The following is a 24520-nucleotide window of genomic DNA, read 5'->3' on the forward strand; positions in this document are numbered from 1 at the left end:
TTTTGGTTACCAACATTAGGATTTTTTAAGGTTGCAGGGGTTAGAAAGTTACTGCTTCACCTCTATTAATTCAAGCCGATCATCTTCTATGTTATTGTTAGGCCAGTTTATCTGAAGTCCAGAAATCATTCAACTGAGGCAGCACAAGACTTCACTCTTAGTATAAAGCTGTACAACCTGAGTTCATGGTAGCATAGACAGAGCAGTCAGGCTTATCTTAGGAGGGAGAGAAGAAAGGAGGGCTTGGCTAAATCAATTGACTTCTGGTGCAAGCTACCTCTCTCGATGGCTGGCAGGGTGGGCCTCCTTAAAATGGTGGCACTCCCACGCCTCCTACACTTCACCAATGTCCCTTACAATATCCCGCAACAATTCTTCAGAGACCTGAATAAACTTTGTAGGAAACTTCTATGGCAGGAAGGAAGGCACAGAGTCGCCCTAGACATAACACAGAGACCGTACGATAAAGGAGGCCTAAATACCCCCAACTTTGAGCTCTACTATATAGCAGCCCAGCTCAAGCACGTGATTCAGTGGATGGCTGATGACGCCTCAACGGACACACGCCTCTTACAGCCCTCAGACGCACCCTGATTGCTCAGGGACCTACTCTGGATTAAACCGGCGCCGAAAACGCATAATGCACACCTAATCCGCCTGGGCACCCAGATCTGGAATCGGGCCTGCAAATCGGTCAAGCTGACTGACCCTTACACCCCACAAATCCCAATAGCTGCTATCATGTCCACCAGACCAGAGGACCAAAAGGCGATGCGGAATATATGGCGACCCTCTGGTATCGCCACCCTGGGTGACCTGATGACCAGGGCATCCACACATTCTCTGAGCTGCATGAGTTGACAGGGATCCCGCTGGGTCAGTTCCTCCTACACGGGGCAGTGTTGGAAAAGCTCAAGAAGCGATGGCCAGATGCAGAGTCCCTCTGCGCCGGGCACGAGGTCATCGAAAACTTGCTGAGCGTTGCAGAGGGGGGGACGGGGCACGAAACCTCAAGGCTCTACGAGATCCCAATTGGCAACACCACACAAAACGAACTCAAATGTAAAGGCAAATGGGAATCTGAACTAAACACGCAGTTTGGAGACACGGAATGGGAAACCATAACACATTACCACAAAAGAGTATCCAGGAATGCCCGATTCCAGCTTATTCAATTCTACATCATCCACAGTGCCTACCTTACCCCAGCTGTCATTTCAAGATTCAGCGGCACCGGTGTGGTGACCTGCCCCAAGTGCCAAGAACCCGCAGCCACACTGACCCACATGTTCTGGGCCTGCCCGGCCATACAGACCTTCTGGTCCCAGGTTCAAGCTAAGGTAGCAGAAGAGGACATAACATTGGACGTGCAGTCCCCCAGGGCCTGCATTTTGGGCTCATACCCGAGAGGCAAAAAGACAAGCCCCTTAACAGACTCAAGGATTTAATGTACATCCTGGCAAAAAGACGTATCGCCATGGCCTGGAAACGCTCCAGAGCCCCTAGCCTCACAACATGGTGGGAAGACCTCCGTAGATGGACTGTGGCCGAAACCGGGGCCTGGGAGCTGGCGCACCGACAACAAAAAATTGGCGACTCGGAGGACCTTTTACAATGGATAGCCCTCACAGCAGCCCTGTTCCGCCCTAAAGAAGACGGCTCCTCAGGCGAGCACCTGGACAGTCCAGGCTCACCTTAGCGCAAACAGTAGACGGCCCAATGTCCTGGTCTGGGTTTACATTGGGGGGAGGGAAGGGGGGAGTTACTATTGACACATAACTGATTACTATGTTGATGATGCTGGTTGTATTGTATTTGAAAAAAACAATAAATATATTTAATTAAAAAAAATAAAATAAAAAAAAGGAGGGAGAGAAGGCTATAGAATCAGTACAAAGAAATTGTAATACAAATGGTTCAAAGAAACACAAACTATGTATTGTAAAAAATAAATGGTTTATTTAAATACAAGTAGGCCCAGATAAATCTTGGGGGAAAAGAAGTACCATCACAGATCATATAAACACAACACTATGTTTGATGGTACAGACCAAAACATATACTGTTATTTCTGAGACCTAAGAAGAGTTCTAGGAAAGTCAAAACCAATAATACCAGGGGAGTAGACCCCATCAGTTGTACCGTGACGCTCAGCAAGAAATTGCATAGTAATATCAACTGGACAATATACTTTCCTGATCTAGTAAAACACAGATTCTAGGAACCTATAACTGATTCAGGAGAAGTTATTCTAGCGGGGTTGGACATTGGGGTGTAATATTCAATTACAGTTGATTTTCAGTTCACAGACTAAGGGAAGCAATAACTAACTTATTTTAGGATAACAGTTATACTCAAGGTAGGCAATACCTATACACGGTTTACAGGAGCCATCAGCAACTTAAAGGCAGGTATACACCTAAGGCTCAGTATTTTCTCAAGTGGTACATTTCCAAGTGTGCCAGCAGTTACATTATCTTCAGGGTGACGGCATGTGATTTTTTCAGAAATCACAATATTCACTCAGTATTCTTTTCACCGTTATTTTATTTTATTTTATTTACTGTATTTTTATCTCAATTCATATAAAAGAGTATTCCTTTTCCTTCTGTTTTTCACTTTTTTTATAATCTCAAAACATACTTATTTCTCTTGATATGAATAATTCCTCTTTCCTTTCTCTCTATTGTTAGGGAGAATTCTCATAAATGTGCTAATTCCCTTCATCTTAGAGACCCCCAGCAACTTTTTTTCCCCACACGTTCATGTATTTTGATGTGTGTTTTACTCTTGTGTTAGTTGATTATGGAGTTTTAGATAACTCCATAGGCATCATCTTTTCATGCGTGTTACACAGCACCCTCACTGCAGTAACACAGGGAAGCTATTTAGGTCCCAAGGTTTAAATACCTTCTCTGGGATAAACTACTGTTTCTCAGAGAATGTAAGGTTAAATTGACTTTACTAGTCTTTTTAAATTCCTAGACCAAGCACAAACCATCTTCCTATAGAGTGCTGAGGGGTTACCTAGTATCCCGTGTCTAAAAACTCATGTAGCAGTCAAATGCTACCATTTACTATCGAAATGGCTGGTGGCAGTGGTTTTACTAAAAACTACCATGATTTTTCCCGACCGCGAACACTGGTAGCTAAAAATTACGGGAGCCATGTTTTTCAAGATGGCGCCCAAAGCCCCTTCGTTTAAACAGGTCCCGGTCGTCTTTTTTCACTGTTTCTTTTTGGAAAGGTCCTCTTAGAGTTTGTCTCGGCGCGCCAAACCAGGTTTGGTCCCTTTGATCCTACGCCTTTGGCGGGCTTCAGGACTGAAGACTGCCTCTGTCGCCCGAGTGTCTGGGGTGGACAGGAAGTGAGGGAGGGGCCCAAAACTCCCTGTGCTTAGACTCCAAGGAGACCCAAAAGCACTGTGGCGCGATTGGCTGGATGACTATCCGGCATAGGCAGCAATCCTGCTGGGTGAGTGGCAGCTAGGCTGGAATGAATTAACTGTTTAAAAGCCGGGTCTCTTGGCTTGGAAGGCAGAGTCGACCACTGAAACGAAAGAACCGAAGACGAGCTGGAAGAGGACGGCTGCTGTAACTACTGGACCATTGGTTACCCGGTGGAGCCCTGCTGCAGGTCCGAATTGCCAAGTTCATCTCGACAGAGAAGCCCCTTCAAGGACAACTTCTTCCTTTGAGTTTGTAGGACCAATCAACTCGTAAGCCACCTGGATAACATTCTGGGAGCTAGTTAGGATTAACCAGGGCTGGTGGTGGGGGGAGGGGGCGGTTGGAGGAGGACACCAGTTTGTGTGCTTGAAGAAACAGCAACCGGAATCAAAGAATTGCCAATTTGCCAGCTTTGTGACCAGTCACTGTGCAGTGCAGGAGTCCCCCCGACATCCTCCCTTTTGTCCCCACAACGGAGGCTCAGGAACCGCGAGATCTGCAGGAACTGCCAGGAACATAAGTCTTCAGCTGCATCTTTCTCTTAAATATAAGGTAATGTGAAAACCTGACCGAGAGAACTTACCTCTCACTGCAAAAGTGCATACAACTTTGGCAACTTGCAGGCCTAGTCAGCTTGTGACCCGACATACAAACCTTTGTTCCGTGAACTACTTCTAAGAACCGTGGCAAACACTTTTCCGTTTTAAATACCAGAACATTTTTTACCTATACAAGACAGTGGTCCATTGACTTTGGCCTACCTATTGCATTGAGTAAACTCCTCTGTTGAACTCAAACTATTTACACTGTTTTAGAGTAAATCTAATATTTGTTTTATTCACTTATGCCTTTTTGCTCCTACTTCAAGGGAGCTCAAATGCTTAGTATTTAGTATTGTAGAATAACTTGTGTGATATTGGTTGCCTCATTTAGTGAATGCTTTATAATTGATTGTGTTATAAATGAAGACTTTTTTTTTTACCAAGAAACCTTTAGTCCAAGTGTTTATCTGAATACTTGTCATTGTAGACCTTTGTGTAATACACTTACAAGCTCACATTCCCTCTTGAGATAAGCCTGGCTGCTCAGCTCGCTACCAAAAATGTGTGGTACAGACTTGTACCAAAGGTTGGTTTTGCTTACACCTGTATCCCTAGTTGTGTGTAGTGGTCCCAGAGGATACTGCATGCAAACTGTGCCTAACATTTACACGCATTTATCCATTTTTCTATAATGGGTTCTCAGAGAATACCATTCATTGCTTTGTGTAGCTCTCATTATACAGAAATTGGTTTCTATTGCTGAATTATCCTGTTACCGTACTGTTATTTTTAGCACAGTCGGTATAGACCTATTCCTGTAGAGGAGATCTGTTTGTCCATCGGTCATCGCCGATCCGCCATGTCTTTTCTTTTTCCTTTGAAAAGTATAAACTCTTATTTTTATAATAATTTTCATCATGGATGAATTTTGTTTTTTATCTTTAGTTCCTTTGTAAAGTTTATTAAGTATTCGTCCAAGATTTGATAATTTTTGAAAGTTAATTCCGAATGATTTAGTTTTTCTATCCTCTCTTTCATTTGTCCCATTTCTGTAATAGTACATTCATGCACTAGGGAATAGTTCTTCCCAATCAATCAAGGCTGCTATATCATCTTCCTCGAAGGATGGGAAGATCCAAATTCTTAAACCTTGCGGGATTCTTCTGACTTCAAGATACATTTTCCCGGTTTTGATTTCCCATCATTTTGAAAGTTCTCGCTTTGAAGCTATTTCTAGCTATTAAAAAAAGATTTCTTAATGATGTAGAACTGTTTGAGTGGGGGTTTGTATTGGTAGACTGTCTTAAGAAAAGTTCTTCATCTCCTCTTATCAGAAATTCTTCTGCCATTTCCGTAGTCTTCATTACTACACCTAAGACTGTTTTTGTGTCCGTCTAAAACAGACCTGGGAAAGCAAAACCCAGTGTTACACTATCAGTTATTCTAGGAAGGTAAAACCTAAGACAGATTTATTCTGAACAGGCCAACAGCAAGTCAGGGGAAGAAAGACTCAGTTGGGGGGACAATCATACATGGGGGACACTCATAACATGTATCCTAACAGGAATAGTGAAGTGAAACAAACAGAATTACTTTTGGGAAGAGGCACAACCAAATCACAGGCAAGTAATACAAGCTTGCATCTACTTTCTGTTAGAATGGCGAAACAGTTTCTAAGGAAAGAAAGATGTTCTATACTTTTCAGAATGGCATTTCTAAAGGAAAGTAAACTTTTTTTATTTTAGACAAATCTTTTTAGTACACAAGTGTACTTTTAAATTAAATCAAAACAGAAAAAGAAAAAACTACATATTTATCATAAAGGAAAAAAATAAAAGAATAGCATTATATTCGTATGCTTTTCTACATTGCTCATAATTCTTAAAACATTAAATGACAGCATGATTCAAATGAATGCCATGTCATAGCAACACGAGACTGAAAGGTTCAGGAAAAAAATAAACGAGAGTAAAATCAATCTATGAAATACAACAATGCTCAGATTATATTGCCAAAATCATATGGTTGTTAGATGCTGTTTTGCACCTCTAGCTGAGCTTCAACCATTACCCCTTAGATCTTAGCAAAACTTATCCGAAATTTACCTAGAGCGGATTCTAGAACTTGCAGTTCGAGGGATGGCTGCCTAAAGGCTGAGCGACTGTGCCTACCTTCATCTCTCCTAGAATTCACTACAATGGCTGAAAAAAATTCAGGAAATTCACAACCATCTAAAAGGCAGAAAGGAAAGGAAATTAACACTGAAGAGATAAGTTGATGGAACTTCCGATGAAAGTAAGCACAGACAGGGGTGTTGCTAGGTCTGGGAAAGACCCGGGGCTACGCTGATGTTGGAACTGTCAGGACTGGGGGCTAGCTAGCCTTTTGGTTGCAGCTCCTGAGATTCTATCTGGGGCTACAACCAAAAGATCAGGGGCTATAGTCCCTTTAGTCCCCCCCTAGCAACGCCTCTGAACACAGACATTGCTGACATCAAGTCCTCCCTTTTGGCTTCTGAGGATAGTTACAATGAGCTGTCAGGGATATGTACCACTATGGAAAATCACTTAACTGTGATTGATGATGAATAACTGAAATGGCTATCCAGATAAGGGATTGGATCAGGTGGAAAAACTGACTCAAGTGCTCTGAGCAGGAAAACCTTTCTAGAAGAAACAGCATCCATGTGGCAGGATTTCCAGAGAATATGGAGATGGGTTGCCCTGTAGATTTTCTGGAAAGAACTTTGATTAAATTACTCAACATTGACCCTAAAACACCCCACAAGATTGGAAGGGCAAACAGGTCTTTGGTTCCTAAACCGTCATCTGGACAGAGAACTCGACATTTCATCATCGATTTTTTGATGTTCCCAGTGCGAGAGTTGGTATTGAGGAAGGCAAGAGAGAAAGGTGATCTGTCGTGGGGAGGCCATAAAATAATGATCTTTAGGGACTTAAGTCGTGATGTGCTGGAGAAAAGAAGAGCCTTTAAATTTTGCCAAAGAGAAAGCGAGGAACAAGCACTTAAAATACTATATGATCTATCCAGCAAGATTGAGAGTAGTGCTAAATGGTACAGTACACTCCTTTACGGATCATCAAGGGGCTGAATCATTTCTTACAGATTTGGATGAACAACCTATGGAGGATGCACCCATCCATAGAGCTGGATCTGTGTTAAAGAAGAGATGATGGGATTTGATTTTTTTGTAATTTAAATTTCAGTTCAATTCCAGCTTCATATTTTCTTTCTTTACCATTTTATTCTGAGTCAACATGAATAAAGTGAGGTCCAGTACGTTCATGATCTTCAATATTACGCAGTGTGAACGATTGTCGATGCTGACTCATCGCTTTGTTAGATTATGGTGAATGTGTGCGGCACTAGGGAAAATGGCAACCTGTGCCTTGGTAACTGGCCGAAGTTGGTAAACGGAATTGCAGCAAAAGCCCAGTGGGTATGTACTTCACTTTAATGTTCAAGCATATGTTTCGAACTGTCCGGGTTACCGAGGGAATTCAAAATGATTCAATGCCAAAATGCATTTTTGCATACTTCTACAGACAGCCAACTAGGATGAAAGCGGAACGATCGAGAAGATTATATTTTTCGGAACCAGCAGCTAGCGCAATTATACAGGCTTGCTAAATTTGAAGTCCTTGTCAATAATGGGCGAACTCAAAGTTCAGGAGGTTTTATCCCGCTGCCACTAGAGCATGCCAATATGTAAAATACTGATTCCTTCATATGACTTGGTCATGCTGAAATATAGACACGGATAGTCACAGAATGCCCTTTGATATGCCTATGGGGTTTCCCCCCTTGCTTTTCACAGCTATTGGCGGGTTTGTGGTTCTAGTACTGCTCTTTGCTCAGAAATACATTGTTTGGAATCGATGGCTAAAGAATACAGCATTCTGGGCTCAATGATTACATGAGCCGAGTTGAGCAAACGAGTATGTGGGGAATTACAGAGGCAATGCAGGCTGATATGAGCAGAACATGAGGGGATTTGGTCTTTTGTAATAAAATGGTTCCATAAATTAATGTTTTAGAGTTAGAGTTTGGCCCAGCTTTTACTAAGGGATATGGGAGTGGAGTTTGTGTTGGAGTGGCACCATTCATATCTTTGAGCTCTATGACATTGTGCGTTAAGAGCACAAGGGACCATGGGTTGCCACGCCCTCCATCTTTGTTATCGGTGCACTAGCAGCCAGTTGGTGGAAACTTGTAAAAAGGCCCATGCTCGTGGTGCCTATTGTGTGTATCCAGAGATACTCTCTATGACATTGTGGTTTGTGCTGGAATCTGATTGTATACACAGCCATTTATAGGCTGGCTGGCGTCTACTTGGATATACCTACCAACCAGTCTACAGTGTATCGGGGGTGGGACCCTCCTTTTCATGCAGGTGTTATTGTTTGTAGGTGTATTATTTCTGTTATTGTTAAATGTATCCTGTTAAAATGTGCAGCGCTTGGCGTAAAGCGCTATATAAACCTAATAAAATACAAATACAAAATAGGTGTGGAATGTCTTTGCACATGTCAGTTTATATGTCCTGCTTCGAAATGGTATACAGTCTGTGTTGATCTTGATAGAGATGGATATTTACGGATGGAAAATTCTTATGTATACATCTTACATCTTCTGTTTACATTATGGTTATTGTTCCGGTTGACTCATGATCCTATTGTTGAATATACCAAATGATTGCCATCACACTATTTTGATATATGCATTTACTGTTTCCATTAGATATATTGGAGGGTTGCCTAGTTTATGGAAGCCAAGGATGTTGTGTTGAGTGATACACAGTAGACAGTGTGTTAGTTATTGCTTAGAGGGTTGATGGTTACGAGATGGATGCATGATATCTTTTTAGATTAAAGAGAAATAGTCTGGGTTATAACGCAACGTGACCCGAGTGATTGCTAGGGGGCTGGATATGTGTTCATATACTTGTGACATTCCAGAGTACCAATAGTGGAATCTGTTGAGGGTGTAAATTGCATGGATAATTAAAAGGGTATGTGGGGTGGCAAGAAGTGGTGGGTAATGCTTAAGTATGTGGTCAATGTGTTGAATTTAGATGGGGTAAATTTAAGATAGCTTGACTAAGTTTCAGTTGAACATTATTTAAATTGTTGTACCCGATGATAAATTGTCTCATAATCAGTCGTGTTTTCTTCTTACGGTTTTTGGGTTGGAGAGAAAGTGATGCATTTATAATGAAATACGGCGGGCACAACCTTGGAGGGATTGGGTTGGAATATGTGTTGTACAGGGGTGATTGATATTCTATGGCTATCTGGGGGATTTCCCCATGGTTTACCCTTAATGCTATTTCTTTTTCTTTATGTCTGTTCGGTCACATGGATGTTTTGGTTGTGTCTCTGTTTCAATGTTATGCGTTTGCATTTATGACTTGCTTATACTTGTACTGCAGACATTTTATTATTCTAATGCTGGTATTCCTAAAGTAATGACCTATGTAATCAAGATAATTGTCATAATATCTAATTATGATGGATGTGGTAATATTTCTGTCTACCATTTTGTGGTGTTGTGGGTTAGAAAAATTGAGGATAGATCGAGAAGGGAATTAATGACTTGACTATAGTGACGTGGAATGTGAAGGGCTTGAATTGTCCTAGAGAGAAGTAGAGTACTGGCGAGATTATGGAGGATTAAAGCCGATATAGTCCTTTTGCAAGAGACACATTTGATTGATGAGACTAGGCAAGGGCTGACCAATTCTAGATATAATAAGGATCTGTCTAATTGTTATTCATCTAATTTCAGAGGGGTAAGTATCTTATTTAGGCGAGGTCTGCAATATAGAATTGCTAAAGTGGTTATGGATGGGGAAGGCCGAATTATTTTGCAGATATAATATACAAGGAGAGATTAATTACTTTAGGATGTATTTATGGGCCATGCTCGTCAGGTAAAGGTTTTTTTGAGGATATCTCAAAGCTCTTATTTGAGATGCTGGAGATACGATTGTTTTCGGGGGTGATTGTTCTGTTATTCGTGATCACAAATTGGATAGTTAGTTCATGTAGGTAATGTGAATGCTTGTAAGGAATTTGACTTTTTTCTCCAACAGTTTGACTTGGTTGATGTGGAGGGAACTACATCCTTCAGTGAAGGAATTTACTTTTTCTCCAGTGCACAATTCATTTTCTAGACTGGACTATATATTGATCTCTAAGGCGTTAATTGATGTTAATATTAGGGAGAGGGAAATCTCAGATCATGCGCCAGTTGATCCATTGGCAGATGGACATGGAGGCTAGATCCTTTTGGAAATGGAGATTGAAAACATGAAAGAGAGGGATGTAGTAGAGGGAATATTATCTAGTATGATCCAATTCTTTGAGGTAAATGAAGGTTCTGCTGATCAAAGGATTGTATGGCATAGTTTTAAGGCAACGATTAGAAGTGAAAATAGGTCCTCTCGTATTAGGAAGAAATCCATGAGTGAACTGAACATGATGGAAGAAAAAGTGTCAAATTTACTGAAAAAATATGCTCGATCAGGAATGGCTAAGCATAGGTCTGAGATTAATCATTTTCGGAAAACTTTGGCAAGTGCAACTAATTTAATGGCAGAACAGGGTCTTTTTTTCATGAGACTGAAGTATGGGGAAGGTGGAGACAAAAGTGGACATATGCTAGCGAGTAGGTTGAAAGGTATGAGTGGGAGACCTATTGTTCAGGGAATTGTGAAAACAATGACCAATTAGTATGGAGTAATACTGAGGTTTGTGCAACCTTTAAAAATTATTATGAAAAGTTACACAGAGGAAGATTCAGTCTCGCAACAAGATCTGGAGAGCCTATTTGGGCACATTGACGTGAAGAAATTATCACCTGATGACAATAGGTTTTTAGAAGCGGATATTGAAGTTGATGAGGTTTTGTTAGCCATTGGGCAGCTCCAGTTGGGGAAATCTCCGGGTCTAGACGGGTTGCCTGTGGAGTTCTATCGAAAATTTGCTATTGTTTTTTCTCCAATTTTATGCAAGTTATTTAATTCCTTCATACAAAGGGAAGAATTATGCCAATGAATGGCTGAGGCCATGATTACACTAGTACCAAAAGGGAGAGATAATAAGAACTATGGAAATTATAGACCGATATCCCTGTTAAATGTGAACATTAAAATGTTTACAAAAATAATGGCAAATAGGCTGAGTAGCTGTATTGGGAAATTAATTCACAAATCTCAGGTGGCTTTCATGAAGAATAGATTTGGATATAACATCAGGGCATTGGAGTATTTAATATGTCTTCATCGTAATAAACCCGTGAATGCTGCTCTTGTTTTTATGGATGCTGAGAAAGCATTTGACAGGGTGAACTGGGCTTTATTGAAATTTACAATGGAGAAAATGGGTTTTGGTAGTAGATTTGTGGGAATGATTGTTTGCAGAGCACTGCTCGGGCGCGTGTCTGAGATGTCTGATGCATTTAGCCTCACTAGGGGAACGAGACAAGGCTGTCCTTTATCACCATTTCTGTTCAACATAGCCTTGGAGCCTTTGGTAACTGATACGCAATGAGCAGAGAAAAAGTGGACTGAAATTTGGTCTCAGAAGTTAAAGTGCTCTCATACACTGATGACATGGTGGTGGTGCCCTCAGATACAGAAAAGGGCACTGGTGTTCTGAAAGAAATCTTTGAAAAGGTGGGTAAACTTTCAGGTTATAAGATCAATTGGGATAAGACAGAGGTGTTCCCACTTTCGACGGCTGTCAGAAGGGGAGATTTTGCTGAATGGAATTGTAGATGGTCTGAGACGCATGTAAAATATTTGGGGATTTTTCTTATCAAAGACATAAGAAAATTGGTAGAATTTAATGTAACTAAACTAATGGAAAATCTTAGAAGAGATATTAGGAAATGGATTAGGTTGAATTTAGGAATCTGGGTAAAGATTAATACTATTAAAATGTCCCTTATAACAAAAGGTCTTATACATAATGCAATCAATACCCCCCTAGCTTTTTTCGAAGAAATTGAAGGAATTGATCAGGTTTTTCAAGATTTTCTTCGGGGGGGGGGGGGTAGAAGAAGGCCCCGAAGATTCCAAAATGTATCTAGTTGCGAAGTACTAAAGAGGGAGGTTTTAGAGAATTATTACAGGGGATTTATCCCAAAGAAAGCGGCCCTGTATGTGGCAGAGACAGAAAAGGAACCAATTTGGTTAACAATTGAGAGGGTTGCTTTATCGCATTTTCAATTGAGTAGTATCTTTTCTATGGAGAGGCTACCTAAAGGGGCTGTTAAGGTTCCATCTATTAAAGTGACTAAAGACTTGATGAAATGGTGGTTAGTTAATGTCAATGGGAATTTGTTTCTGAATTACAAGTTGTCTATTTGGCATAATCCTGCATTACAACTTGCAAACAAGACCCTGTACTGGCAAAGCTGGATTTCAAAGGGGATCTTGACAATAGGGGATTTAATGTGTGATGAACATATGTCATCTTTTGAGGAGCTTCAAGAGTTGTATCATTTGAAATATAGGGAAAAGAATAGGTTTAGTGAATTGGAATGTCTCTTGACTCCGACTTTAAATATGTTATCTGTGCCAATGGAGAAAGAGCCAGCGGGATGGAGCATCTTATTTATCGCTACGTGCAGTCTCTACGTATTTTAAGCTTATGCCTGAGAACGATTCAGTGATTGAATCATGGAGGAATCTGAAATGCAAGTGGGCAGAGGACTTGGGTTGTACCATCACTGATGGGGTATGGAGGAGCATGTGGCAGGTTGGATACAGTAGTAAACTGGATCTCAAACTGCGACTTATTCATCAAAAGATGTTGCGAAGATTGTTTTGGACACCTGGGGGCATGTGCAATTTAGGATTGGTGGATGAGGATATATGATGGGGATGTGGAAAAGAAAAAGGACGTTGCTCCATATGCTGTGGTACTATCCCTGGGTTCTTACCTTCTGGTGTGAGGTGTTAGACTAGATATGATATTATCTATCGAATTTCCAAGATGACCATTGGCCAAGATGGCCATGGTGCTGCTATTAGCGAATAGTGGGCATTGTATAACGGCTCGATTGTATGGGAGTTGGATTGATCAGATTCTTGTGATGGGGCAAAGGGCAAAGCAAATTCTGAGAGTTTGGAAAACCAGGAAGAAGCCACAAGTTGAGAGTTGGATTAGCGATACATTGATGTTATCTGATTTTGAAAGGGTTACGTTTCAGAGAAAGGATAAGGCAGAAGCTTACTGGAAACTATGGAAGCCTTTTCTTGATTTAAATGGTAGAGTAACGTCAGATTTAGTAACTCATTAGTCTAAGTGGTCAGTTTTTAGAAATTGAGAGGTTTTGTTTTTGTTGTCGTTAGTGTGCAAGTGTCTGTTTTCTGCTTTTGAAAAGGTGGGGGGAATAATATTTTTGCAGTTCATTTGATGTTATTAGGAATGTAATTATGGCCCTGATGAATATGTAATTAAAGGGATGGTCTAGTACAAATTTTTATTTAATAAATAGATAGGCAACATAAAAAAAAAAATACTAGTATTCTCCGTTTTAAAACTTCCTATGTAAAATTTTGAGCTATTCAAGCTCAAAATTCGCAAAAGCAAGCACATGGGCGCATCCATTTTGTGAAATGGAGGCCCTCCTGTGCTGGCTTTTGCGGCACTAATGAAGGAAAAGCCAGCAAGCTGTAGTAAACAAAGGCTACCGCTGGGTGGCTTTCCCTTCATTAGTGCTGTAGGCGGAGGACGGGGACCGGAGACCAGAGCAGGAAAGCTGCAGCTGAATCTCGGTAAGTGCTATTTATTTATTTTTTTTTTAAAATAAGCACTAGCTGTAGTTTTTTTTCCTACGTTTTCCGGGCTGGAGGAGCCCGGAAAACTTAGAAATAAAACCGCAGCTTTAAAAACGTTGTATTTATTCAACTACTTTCAGCTTCGAGGTTTGGACTTTTATTCAGGAACCCAGCCAATCATCAAACAGCCTTGCCACATTCAAACTTGGGGCGGGGGGGTTCAAGGGGGAGTTGGTGATCCTTTCCGGAAAGCCAGCCTCCCAGTTTGAACTGGAATCTTGCACTCTGGCTGGAAGACAAAGGGTTGCAGAGTTTTGGACTCCTCGCGTGCTTCCTGTCTTCACAGGCACTCTGGAGCCGGAGTGGGGAGTCAGCTTGGAAAGTGCCTGATCTGCAGAGAGTTTGAGCTAGGAGACCGAAGGGCTATAGCAGCAAGGTATTTGGGGCAGATGAAGTTGGATGTAGCAGGGTCCCAGGCACCAGAAAGCATTGTGGAGGATACAGAGGGTAGATCCTAGCAGCATCCAGGAAACAGAGGAGAGGTTTTAGGGCTAGAGAGATGCGGTCTCTGGGCTTTAGGCCAAGGTTAAGTCTTGAGGTGCTGCTCTGGATTAGCTGAAGGGAAGAGTTAGGCAGATTGAGGAAGATGCTGTTGTAGTCAAGCCTGGAGAGGACCAGGGCTCTGGATGTTTCTGGGGGAAGGTGAGGAAAGGGAGAATGCCTCCAAGGAGGTGCAGCTGAAAGTGGGCCTTCTTGGCAAGGTCCATGATGCAAGGAGAGAAGGAAAGAGTTGAATATGGCACCAAGGTTTTTGCCTCACAGGATGACGGGAGGGGTGCCGAGTGTGGGAGGCAAGAAGGGAGCAGGGGTCCCAATGAGAAGGATCTCTGTCTTACTGGCATTAAGGCAGAAATCGTTAGCAGTGCACCATGCCTGAATAGCAGACAGGCAGGAACGAGAGAGGAAGAGGAGGAGGCAAGCTTGAAGGAGAGCTGCACGTCATCTGCATAACACTGGCAGTTAGGAGAGAAGGTTGAGATCAAATCGGCTAGAAGGGCCAGGTAGGTGTTGAAAAGCCAAGGTGCGAGGATAGAGCCCTCAGGCACGCTGCAGGTGGAGGGTGAGATGTTTGAGAGAAAAAAGGGCCTAGGTGAACCTGGGAGGTTCGGTCCAAGAGGAAGGTGGTCAACCAGTCCAGAGCCAGGTCTGTGATGCCAAGGGTATTACAGAGCCAATTTATCAGGGTGAAATGATTGACTGTATCAAAGGCAGAAGAAAGGTCAAGAAAGATGAGAAGTGAAGGAGAGCTAGAATCTAGATTAGAGAGCAAGTCTTCACGGTTGTTCAGGAGAACAGTTTCCATGCCTCTGGCAGCTCTGAGGCCAGACTGGTAGTCGTGGAGACAACCATCAGATTCAGTGCGGTTGATAAGCTGGGAGATGGCCAGCTTCTCCAAGAATTTGCCCAGGAAGCGGGTAATGGAGGTAGGGCAATAGTATGGACCTCATAACCATTCATTCCAAGGATAGTTGTACGGCCACATTGGTATGAACTTATGCTGAAGGAAATAGATTAATGTAAGAACTCTCCTTTTACAAGGGCATATAACATGCGCTTACAATCTTAAATAATTGCTCTCGGGAAACATGCAACATTTCTTCCTGAAAACTCTGAACTTTTTTGTGCCTTCAATACCCCTTACTTTTCTAATACACATGATGTTCGTAAATGCAAACATATATTCGATACCAACTGAGAAAAAGAAAAAGGAGCCAAAACCTCAGAATCAAGCACCAAATAACACCACTAAATCTGCAATTACAGTTAAAAACAAAGATCAGAATTTGGCCATTGGTTACAAGAATTTGATGTTACTGATGGACTCATGCTTCGCTGTCTGTACATAGAAAAACAACATAGCAACATTTTGTAAATGACTAAATACTGCGCGTCTGTCCCAAGTGTATACACGGATAAAACCAATCCCAGAAGAAACTTGGGTGAAACATTACGAGATCTACGTTACACAGACTCAGAATTACCCCTATGTGAGCCTGGCTGCTTCAAAGTGGACCCTTGATATTGAGAAGGACATCCTCAGAAAAAAATATTAAAATAGTGAGCCATCTCGAGCTCCTGGCCTAGATGGACTTTCAAATGTTACTGTAAATATTCAACCGGAAGTGTGGGCACGGATTCTGAAAGTCTTCTACAAACAATTTCCGCTCATCATGTAAACTCTCCTACGTAGTCCCAATCTTTAAAAAAGGACAGGTCACTACTTAGGAACCATCGCCAGATAGCCCTACTAGATGTCTCCAGTAAAAGCTGTTCTGTGATTTTATTAACGTAGAGGACTGGGGTACAACTAGGAAAGTGCATGATGAATTTCAAATCAGGCCTTAGAAAGCATCTGGAACCTCAAATCTAGTCCTTGTTCCAAAGCAGCCTCTTAGACGTTACGATGGCATTTGGCTGTGTGAAGAGATACCTTTTGTGGCAAAACAAACAGGTGTGGCTGTCCTAGTGGACTGCAAAATATTGTTACTTAAATAGCTACACTAGCAGACTAAATGCACAGGTCGACCTATCTAAACAAATCATTATTTATAAAGGCCTGCGCAAAGGGTGTGTTTTGGCCCCATTTCTTCTTACTATGTTTATGGCAGACATTGGCCCGACCTTATTACAGGTCGGGTCCTTCCTCCAAAATTGGGAAATAAGCCAAACAGTTGGCGGTCCTATGCAGAAAACGTAGTCCTTCTCTACTACACCTCTGTAGGCCTACAACGCCAATTGAAAGCTCTAGATTATGTAACAACAATTTAAAAATGTATCTAGCGAAAACTAAGATTTTAATGTATTCTAAGAACCCTAGATAGATTGCAAGCTTACATGGAGCTGGTACAAAAGATACTCGGCCTTTAGTGTATCTTGGGATCTCAATGTACACCAACAAGCAAACTAGAGCATACTACACGAGGCTCTGAGGTAAGTGGTGTGCTTTCTAGTCAAGCAAATAGAAGTTTTAGGGGTTTCTCGTTAAATTCGGGATCTGAAAATTTACAAAATCAAAAACTTAGTCCATAGTCTTACATATGAAGCTGAACTGCTAGGACAGGAAAGGGGACTACAACTAAGAGTATATTCTGGGGGTGCATTTTAAGGTTACCCAACTGCTCCAATTGCCATGAATTGGGCCTGGTATCTTACTAGAATGGTGAATTTGAAATAGCTTTCCCTATATAAGAAAATACTCATCCCTGAACCATGCCAGTTTAAAAGCTGCATTGGTCAATCCTCAGTGAATTAAGGAATCATATCTCCAAATATTGGAAAATGTTCTCCAACATCAGAAAGGCTCATCCACTAGATGTTAAAAAAACATTTTTTTTAAAAACTTCAGATTATGGATTGGATAACAATGGGAGAAAGTTCAAGGAAATACAAGCTACATCCATATACAAGTGACTTAGTAAAAGTGCTAAACACTGTACCATTCTATCTTAAGAAGTTTACCCAATGTGAAATATAGAACACAGAACATGCATTTACAGTTCAACTTCCTTACAAAATTTTGGGGTCTCGTAACAATATTCCCAGAGCCCACAGACGCTGTTGATTTTGCAATGATGCGAAAAAAGTGACATCACAGAAGGCACATCCATTGTGGGGAAAAGATAAATACATGTTGCCAGATTTCTTGTAGATACCATTTTTATTAGCTCAACTGACTTCTGTGAGAAGATTTTAGAGGGATATCAAGTGCCTTATTTTAGCTACGATTTTTACTGGAAATGTTCCCCCAGTCTTAACCAATTATTTTTCTTCTTTCTAAGTCTCTATTATGTTAATCCAATTGATAACATCTGTTATTATAAGGTTATTTTGTAATGCTATTAAGATGTATGTTTTTTTATAATGGGCATTTGTTTTGATGTTCAATAGTGAACAGCTTGATTTAAAGCCATACGATTCAAAAATACTCCGGCTAGAGACAGTGCCAAATCCACTTTTGAAAAACGTTTTTAATTCATGTTGCCCTTTGTAGCACGTGTTTCGGCTAAATACGGGCTTTAATGTTAAAGTAACAAAACCAGAATTGTAAAATATTGAATATTAGGAAAACAAGTTGGTAAAATGAAATTGGGATATGGGGTAGATAAAATATGGGGTAGATAAAATATAGATTAGCAAATGGTTAGCGTATGTAATCAAAATAGACATTTACATTTTACACAATAAACAAATCTTTTATGATTTTGACCGAATGAAGTAGTCACAGAGAGTCAAGGGTTGGTGAAGGGGAGGATTCATGGGGTAAAAAGGTGAGAAAAAGGACAAATATACAAATATATTAGACAGAAAGAAAAAGAGTTCATCATTACCGATACTTTTTAAAAATATGATTTCACCATTTTTAGTTAGCCATTCCATGAAATCATCCAGTTGTTGTTACCTGTATGACTGTATATTCTCAGAAATTAGTATTGGTTCAGGTTCATGAATAAATGGGTTCAATCCCTAAGGAAAGAGAAAAATATATACACGTGCAATGTTCAGTGATTAATTTCTATGGTAAAAAACTGATTCTATGCTTTTAGAAGAATCGGTGTGTATGGGATGGTGCATGTCATACACTAACTGTTTATTTGCCAAAAATGCGGTTCTACTAAATGTGATCTCAATCTAGTGCCATGGCCAAAGACAGAGCATTTGATAGTTTTTAAAAGTAGCGCTGGTTTAATCTTCTTCATTACAGTACTAAGTCATTATATTGAGAAACACTTGAGGTCTTTTATATTTAAAAATCTATGTCTAGTGCGTTCCAGTGAGTTCATACGCAAATGCAATAAGCAGCATGCATACATGGTAGGCGCCACTTCTATTCCGCAGATTTATACTGGTCTCATTAGAATATTATGATCATGTTCGGGGATCTGAATTCAAACATTTGGTCATTGCGCGTACCACCATTCACGTAGTTCGCTACACAATGAATTTGCAGGCTTTGCAAATCCCTGCGAGTAGTACTTTCAAGCCGGTCTCTTACCTGCACGATTGTCTTGAGGTTGTAGGTGCCTTTCCCCGGCTTACTACGTGTGAGAGGAAATAAAATAACCAACACTACCCCTGTCGGGGAAGGAGGCACGGAGACCCGGCTGCAAGAGTTCAAAGGATGGTTTATTTCTCCAGCTAGAAAAACAACCCAAAAAAACCCTCGCCAAACATTTACATCATACTCGGATATATATCAATTAAAGTAACTAACAAAAAATGCTAAATGGACCCGATTGGCCAGGCGGTTTGGTGCTGTAGGTGTGGGTGGCATCTCTTCCTTCTGGTTGGCTGAGTGGCTGACGAGATGACGGACGTCAAATATCTTGTGCTCCACGCAGGTCAGGGTCCGGTCACTGTGGTCACTACCTAAGCTAATATGTTGCATTCGAAAAACACTAAATAACAAATTATCTAAAACATTGTATGCTACTTTTCATATTTCTACACAAGTTACGCATAATAATTATTGTCAGTACAATTGGGTCATTCGTGGCATTAATTAGAGGAATTGACCTTTATTGTGCATGTAAAAAGAATCAAGCTGTGTTTCACATATCTCCTAAACTTCAAACCTATTAGTATGAGAAAAAACATATAGGGTAGTAAAATGCTTAAAGTTAGTAGTGGGTGTGTTGGGTGGGTTTCGCAGCACAGGCGAGGGTCTGGCACTTGAAAGAAATACCTTACAGGGAGCGCAGGGTCAGGATGGCAATATATTGTTCTAAATGGGGGTGGGTGGCTTGCACGTTTATGGGGGCGAACAAGCAGAAAGTGCTTAGCTCATCCTGGTTCACATCCTGGTTCACATGCTGGTTCACATGCTAGCAGTGATCTCAGAGGAAGAAAACTGTATCATATTGGTTGTCGCAACTTTCTCCGGCTTCTGCGCGAGAATGGGAGCACAAAGCTTTCCTTCGCAGGGGGAGTGCAAGGGTGGGGGCCAGCCAGCTGCCTGCGCGCCTTGTGTGCGTCTCTGTCCTTGGCTGCTGCGGTGGAAGGGGAGCCGAGCATTGCTGTACTATCGCAGTGAGGCCCGTTTACCCAAGATGGGAGTCGAAAGGGGGCACAAAAGATGGATGCCCCGTGTCCTACTCAGTAGTCCCATCTATGTAGCGGCCAACCGTGGTTAACTTTACATAAGGGCAAGGGGCAATCCCACTACCGGAGGCACATGGTCCAAGCCTTGTACTGAGGAGTGTACGGCGCGAGGGGGCCTGAGGACCCATCACTCCCATACATTCCCCCCTTTCGTTACATCCAAAGTAACAAACTATTTATCTCGTCCTTTCCGTTCTCCCTTCGGTAGCGCTCAGCTTCAGCCACAGCCTCATCCCAAGCGGGTGTACCCTTTATTGGCATCCATGCTTTGCACACACTTCTTAAGCTGTTACCTCTTCTTGCGTATTCTTCTGGGGTGACCATTAAGTCTATCCCACCATCCCCATCTAAATCTATCCAAACCTCGTTATACCACAGCAGGTTCTTTAATGGTAGTGTGATGTAGACTATCGACCACGTCCCCATACTGCCTATAGATGGCAGTCATTCTATACTGCGGTGTGGTGTATTCTCCAGTTTGTACTTGGGCATCTATCATGGTAGCCACCGTTGTCTGTCGGCCCACTGTTACCATCATCATCGCTGAATTATGCATATTATTTTCACAGCATCTTAGTCCCAATTGGCACACACAGAATATTAGGAGAAGAAAGACAATAATGGGAATGAGTATCTTCACTGCTATGTTCACCCATGATGGTATCCAGCTGAACAGATTGTCGAACCACGTGTTGTCTGCTCCACCTTCTGTTCTCATCCTTTCTCCTAAATTATGCACTGCTGTTATCACGTGTGACAGTGTCCCGTTATCAGCATCTGAAGTTGGTACGAACGTGCAACACGCCCCCCCAATTTTTTTGGAAACACCGCCGTCCATCGCCGTGATAAGATCTAAGACATATCTGTTTTGCATCGTCATCAGGCGCAGTGCACGGAGCTCTATTTTTATGATGTTGAATCCTTCTTCAGTGTCGTTAGCCAAATGGATGAGCTCCCAGCGTGTTATCTGCAGCCATTTCGCGTTTGTCCTTGCTTGAACACCTGGTGCTAGAAATGATGCAAAAAATGTCTCTGCAGATGAGAAAAGCTTGTACTGCTGTGGGATTTCAGCAAGGAGTTCTGACGATTTGGACGAAATATAATTGGATCTTTTTCTGCATGACAACTTGGTTCTCAATGTTTCTTCTGACAATAGTTCGTATGCTGGGGGCTCCGTGATTGTCTCATCGGGCGATGTCGATGTTTCAGCCGATTGCCCTGCTGTCGAACTGTCAGCCGAAGGCCTTGCTGTAAACTGTACGTGGCTCTCTGGTATCACCATTAGTGCTAATTAATGGTTCAACAATTATTTGCATTTGTTAACCACTGTGGCACATAAACATTACCCCAACTATGCACATCAATGCTGAGGCCCATACATATAAATTCAGTGGGTACTTAGAACATTGCAGTAACTACTGAGATCCCAGTCAAAATTGAATTACAACCAAGTATCCTCAAATACTGCGCATAATAGGGACATACCAATTAAAATATAGATTAGGACGCTCTACGTCTAGAGAAATAGTAATACATACTGATAACAAGGGTCTTCTCTAACAGCATATCACTTTAAAGAAAAAAAATGCAACGGTTTTTCAATACTGTATGTACGATTTTTATAGTATCAGAAATAATGATATGCAATTTGTGCATCTAATAATTCACGAAAAATGATCATACATAGCACCATTCACTCGCATGTAAATATCAGTAAATTGGGCATTGACAGTCACTAAGTATAGCTATCACGGTATAACAGTTCCCAAAAGATGGCGCCCACCGCGGCGCCCGTAGTGGAAATAATAAGAGGATCGCTTGTCACCGTGACGATGATGGAAACAACCAATGTTTTAATTTAGACGCCGCACGGCGCCTTCACAGAATGAAGCTGAGCGCGAGAGCGCCTCAAGACAATCGTGCAGGTAAGAGACCGGCTTGAAAGTACTACTCGCAGGGATTTGCGAAAGCCTGCAAATTAATTGTGTAGCAAATGTATGTTCTCTCCTGAACCATAGATGCGGATGCATACTACGTGAATGATGGTACGCGCAATGACCAAATGTTTGAATTTAGATCCCCGAACATGATCATGATAATCTAATGAGACAAGTATGAATCTGCGGAATAGAAGTGGTGCCTACCATGTATGCGTGTGCGTATCAACTCACTGGAACGCACTAGACAGATTATTAAGTATAATAATTGGCTCAAAGACCTAGAGTGTTTCTCAATATAATGACTTAGTACTGTAATGAAGAAGATTAAACCAGCGCTACTTTTAAAAACTATCAAATGCTCTCAGTCTTTGGCCATGGCACTAGATTGAGACCACATTTAGTAGAACCGCAATTTTTGGAATCGAAAGTCTGGCAAATAAACACGTTGTGCACCATCCCATACACACCGATTCTTCTAAAAGCATAGAATCCGTTTTTACCATAGAAATTAATCACTGAACATTGTACGTATATATATTTTTCTTTCATTAGGGATTGAACCCATTTATTCATGAAACTGAACCAATACTAATTTCTGAGAATTTACAGTCATACAGGTAACAACAACTGGATGGTTTTATGGAATGGCTAACTAAAAATTGTGAAATCATATTTTAAAAAAGTATTGGGGCTAATGAACCATTTTTCTTTATCTCTTTTTCTTTCCGTCTGATATAATGTTTGTAGATTTGTCCTTTTTCTCCCCTTTTTACCCCATGAATCCTACCCTTCACCAACCCTTGACTCTCTGTGACTACCTCTTTTAGGATTTCGACCAAATGGTTTGTTTATTGTGTAAAATTTTGCTAATCTATTTTATTTACCTCATATCCCATTTTCATCTTTCCACCTTCTGTTTTCCTAATATTCAATATTTTTCAATTCTGGTTTCGTTACTTTAACATTAAAGCCCATATTTGAGCAAGGCTAATAGTTTTAGCCGAAACACATGTCTAGAAAGGGCAACATTAATTAAAAACATTTTTCAAAAGTGGATTTGGCGCTGTCTCTAGCCTGAGTATTTTTGAATCATACAACTTATACGAGTGGTTTAAATGGCTTTTCAGTAACCACAAAACATCTGTCGCCTTGACAGATTGTGCCTATAAAGCCATAATTTGAATACAACTCTTGATTTAAAGCCAGATAACTAAATTAAAAAATATATTTTTTTGTTTTTAAACTGACATGTTAATTGTGATTTTAAAAGCAGTCACCCCTTCGGGTCTTGGTGCACGACAGAAATGCATTACATGAAAACGTGAGTGCTGTTAACTCTAAACAGTTCTTTACACGTTAGCTGAAATCCTGAAATCCCCCTCATTCCCCATATGAAACAAAATCTCCCTGGAAAGTAGACTGAATGCATATTAAAAAATATATTAGGATTTTCCCCTTCTCAAAGAGGAAAGACCCTTGTCCCACTGGACATCCATCCTTTAAGTAGAAATTTGCTTTAGAGTCCATAATCATCAAGATCACCCAGCTCCCAATTTTGCACTGTGAAATTAACCCTCTCTCTGGCTACAAGATGAAACCTAATTAACCAACTTCATAGAAGGTCTCCAACATATTCTATGCTGCTTGTGGTACACAAAGAAGCCAGAGGCAACTAGCCAGGAGCAATCAGGCTCTTTGGGGACAGCTGACATGTGAACCTACTAGTGAATAGTACTCAAATTCTCCCAAGACCAAGACCTTTTGAGTCGGGTCTTATGGCAAAGACTTTACCTTGAAACATCTCTTTCTCCAGTTGATCCACCTTTTTTCCGGCCTTCTTCTTTAACATCTTCACCTCCCGGCGCCTATCAAACCTGTATGTAGGAGATGGGTAAGCTTTAATGAGCTTTTAGAACAGTGCACGTTATTATGATACACTGTTAACCAGGCCGGCACAATCAGTACCAGGCTTTCATTTTTAGCATTGGAATCATAAAACAAAAAGTCTATAACATGCCTCAAAGTACATCACACAATACAATACGGCTATAATGCATATATTATATAGGGGCGGGGTGAGTCAAACTAATTGAATGGCCAATAACTTGACAAGTGCAACGGATTTGGTCGAAATTCTGAAGATTACTAGCTACACCCCTGCCCCAGAGGGAGATTCAAAATACCCAGTTTTGGCCTTCTACCCATTTATTTTCCCATAGACAAAAATGGGAATTTTTTGCCAGACAGCACAGCCCATATTGCTGGATGGATTTGGACCAGGTCCGAAACAACTTGGGCACGAAGCATTGACTTTCTATCCTTGAGCTATAGTTATTCTGTTCAGCCGTTTGAAAAAATATTTGATGGAAAGGGGTGGCCACCTTCTCCAAAATAGATTAACTATATCTTGGGTAAATTGCCAAAAAAACCGGTGTTCATAAATGAAGCAGCCGTCATCTTTTTTTCCCTCAATTCAAATGAATGACGCGGCTCTAGCCAAGCTACCAGCAAAATTAAATGCAGAAAAAAAGCTTTTGCAGGTCAGAAACATGCAAATGTCATCAGGCTATAGATGGGGGGGGGGGGGGGGGAGCAAGAGTGCACCAAGTAAAATGTGGG

General features: G+C 41.2%; 1 protein-coding gene across 1 annotated transcript in view; it reads right to left on the minus strand.

Moving 5' to 3' along the window:
• CCDC137 (coiled-coil domain containing 137) overlaps window positions 1-24520 on the minus strand; it is a 124167-nt gene that overhangs the window by 83233 nt on the left and 16414 nt on the right. Inside the window, exon 4 of the mRNA XM_069655136.1 lies at window positions 23693-23775. Within this exon, the coding sequence (XP_069511237.1) occupies window positions 23693-23775 (83 nt within the window). The remainder of the gene's footprint in view (window positions 1-23692; window positions 23776-24520) is intronic.

This window comes from Ambystoma mexicanum, chromosome 3q (assembly GCF_040938575.1).
Source record: "Ambystoma mexicanum isolate Mex_15411 chromosome 3q, UKY_AmexF1_1, whole genome shotgun sequence".
NCBI classification, from domain to species: Eukaryota; Metazoa; Chordata; class Amphibia; order Caudata; family Ambystomatidae; genus Ambystoma; species Ambystoma mexicanum.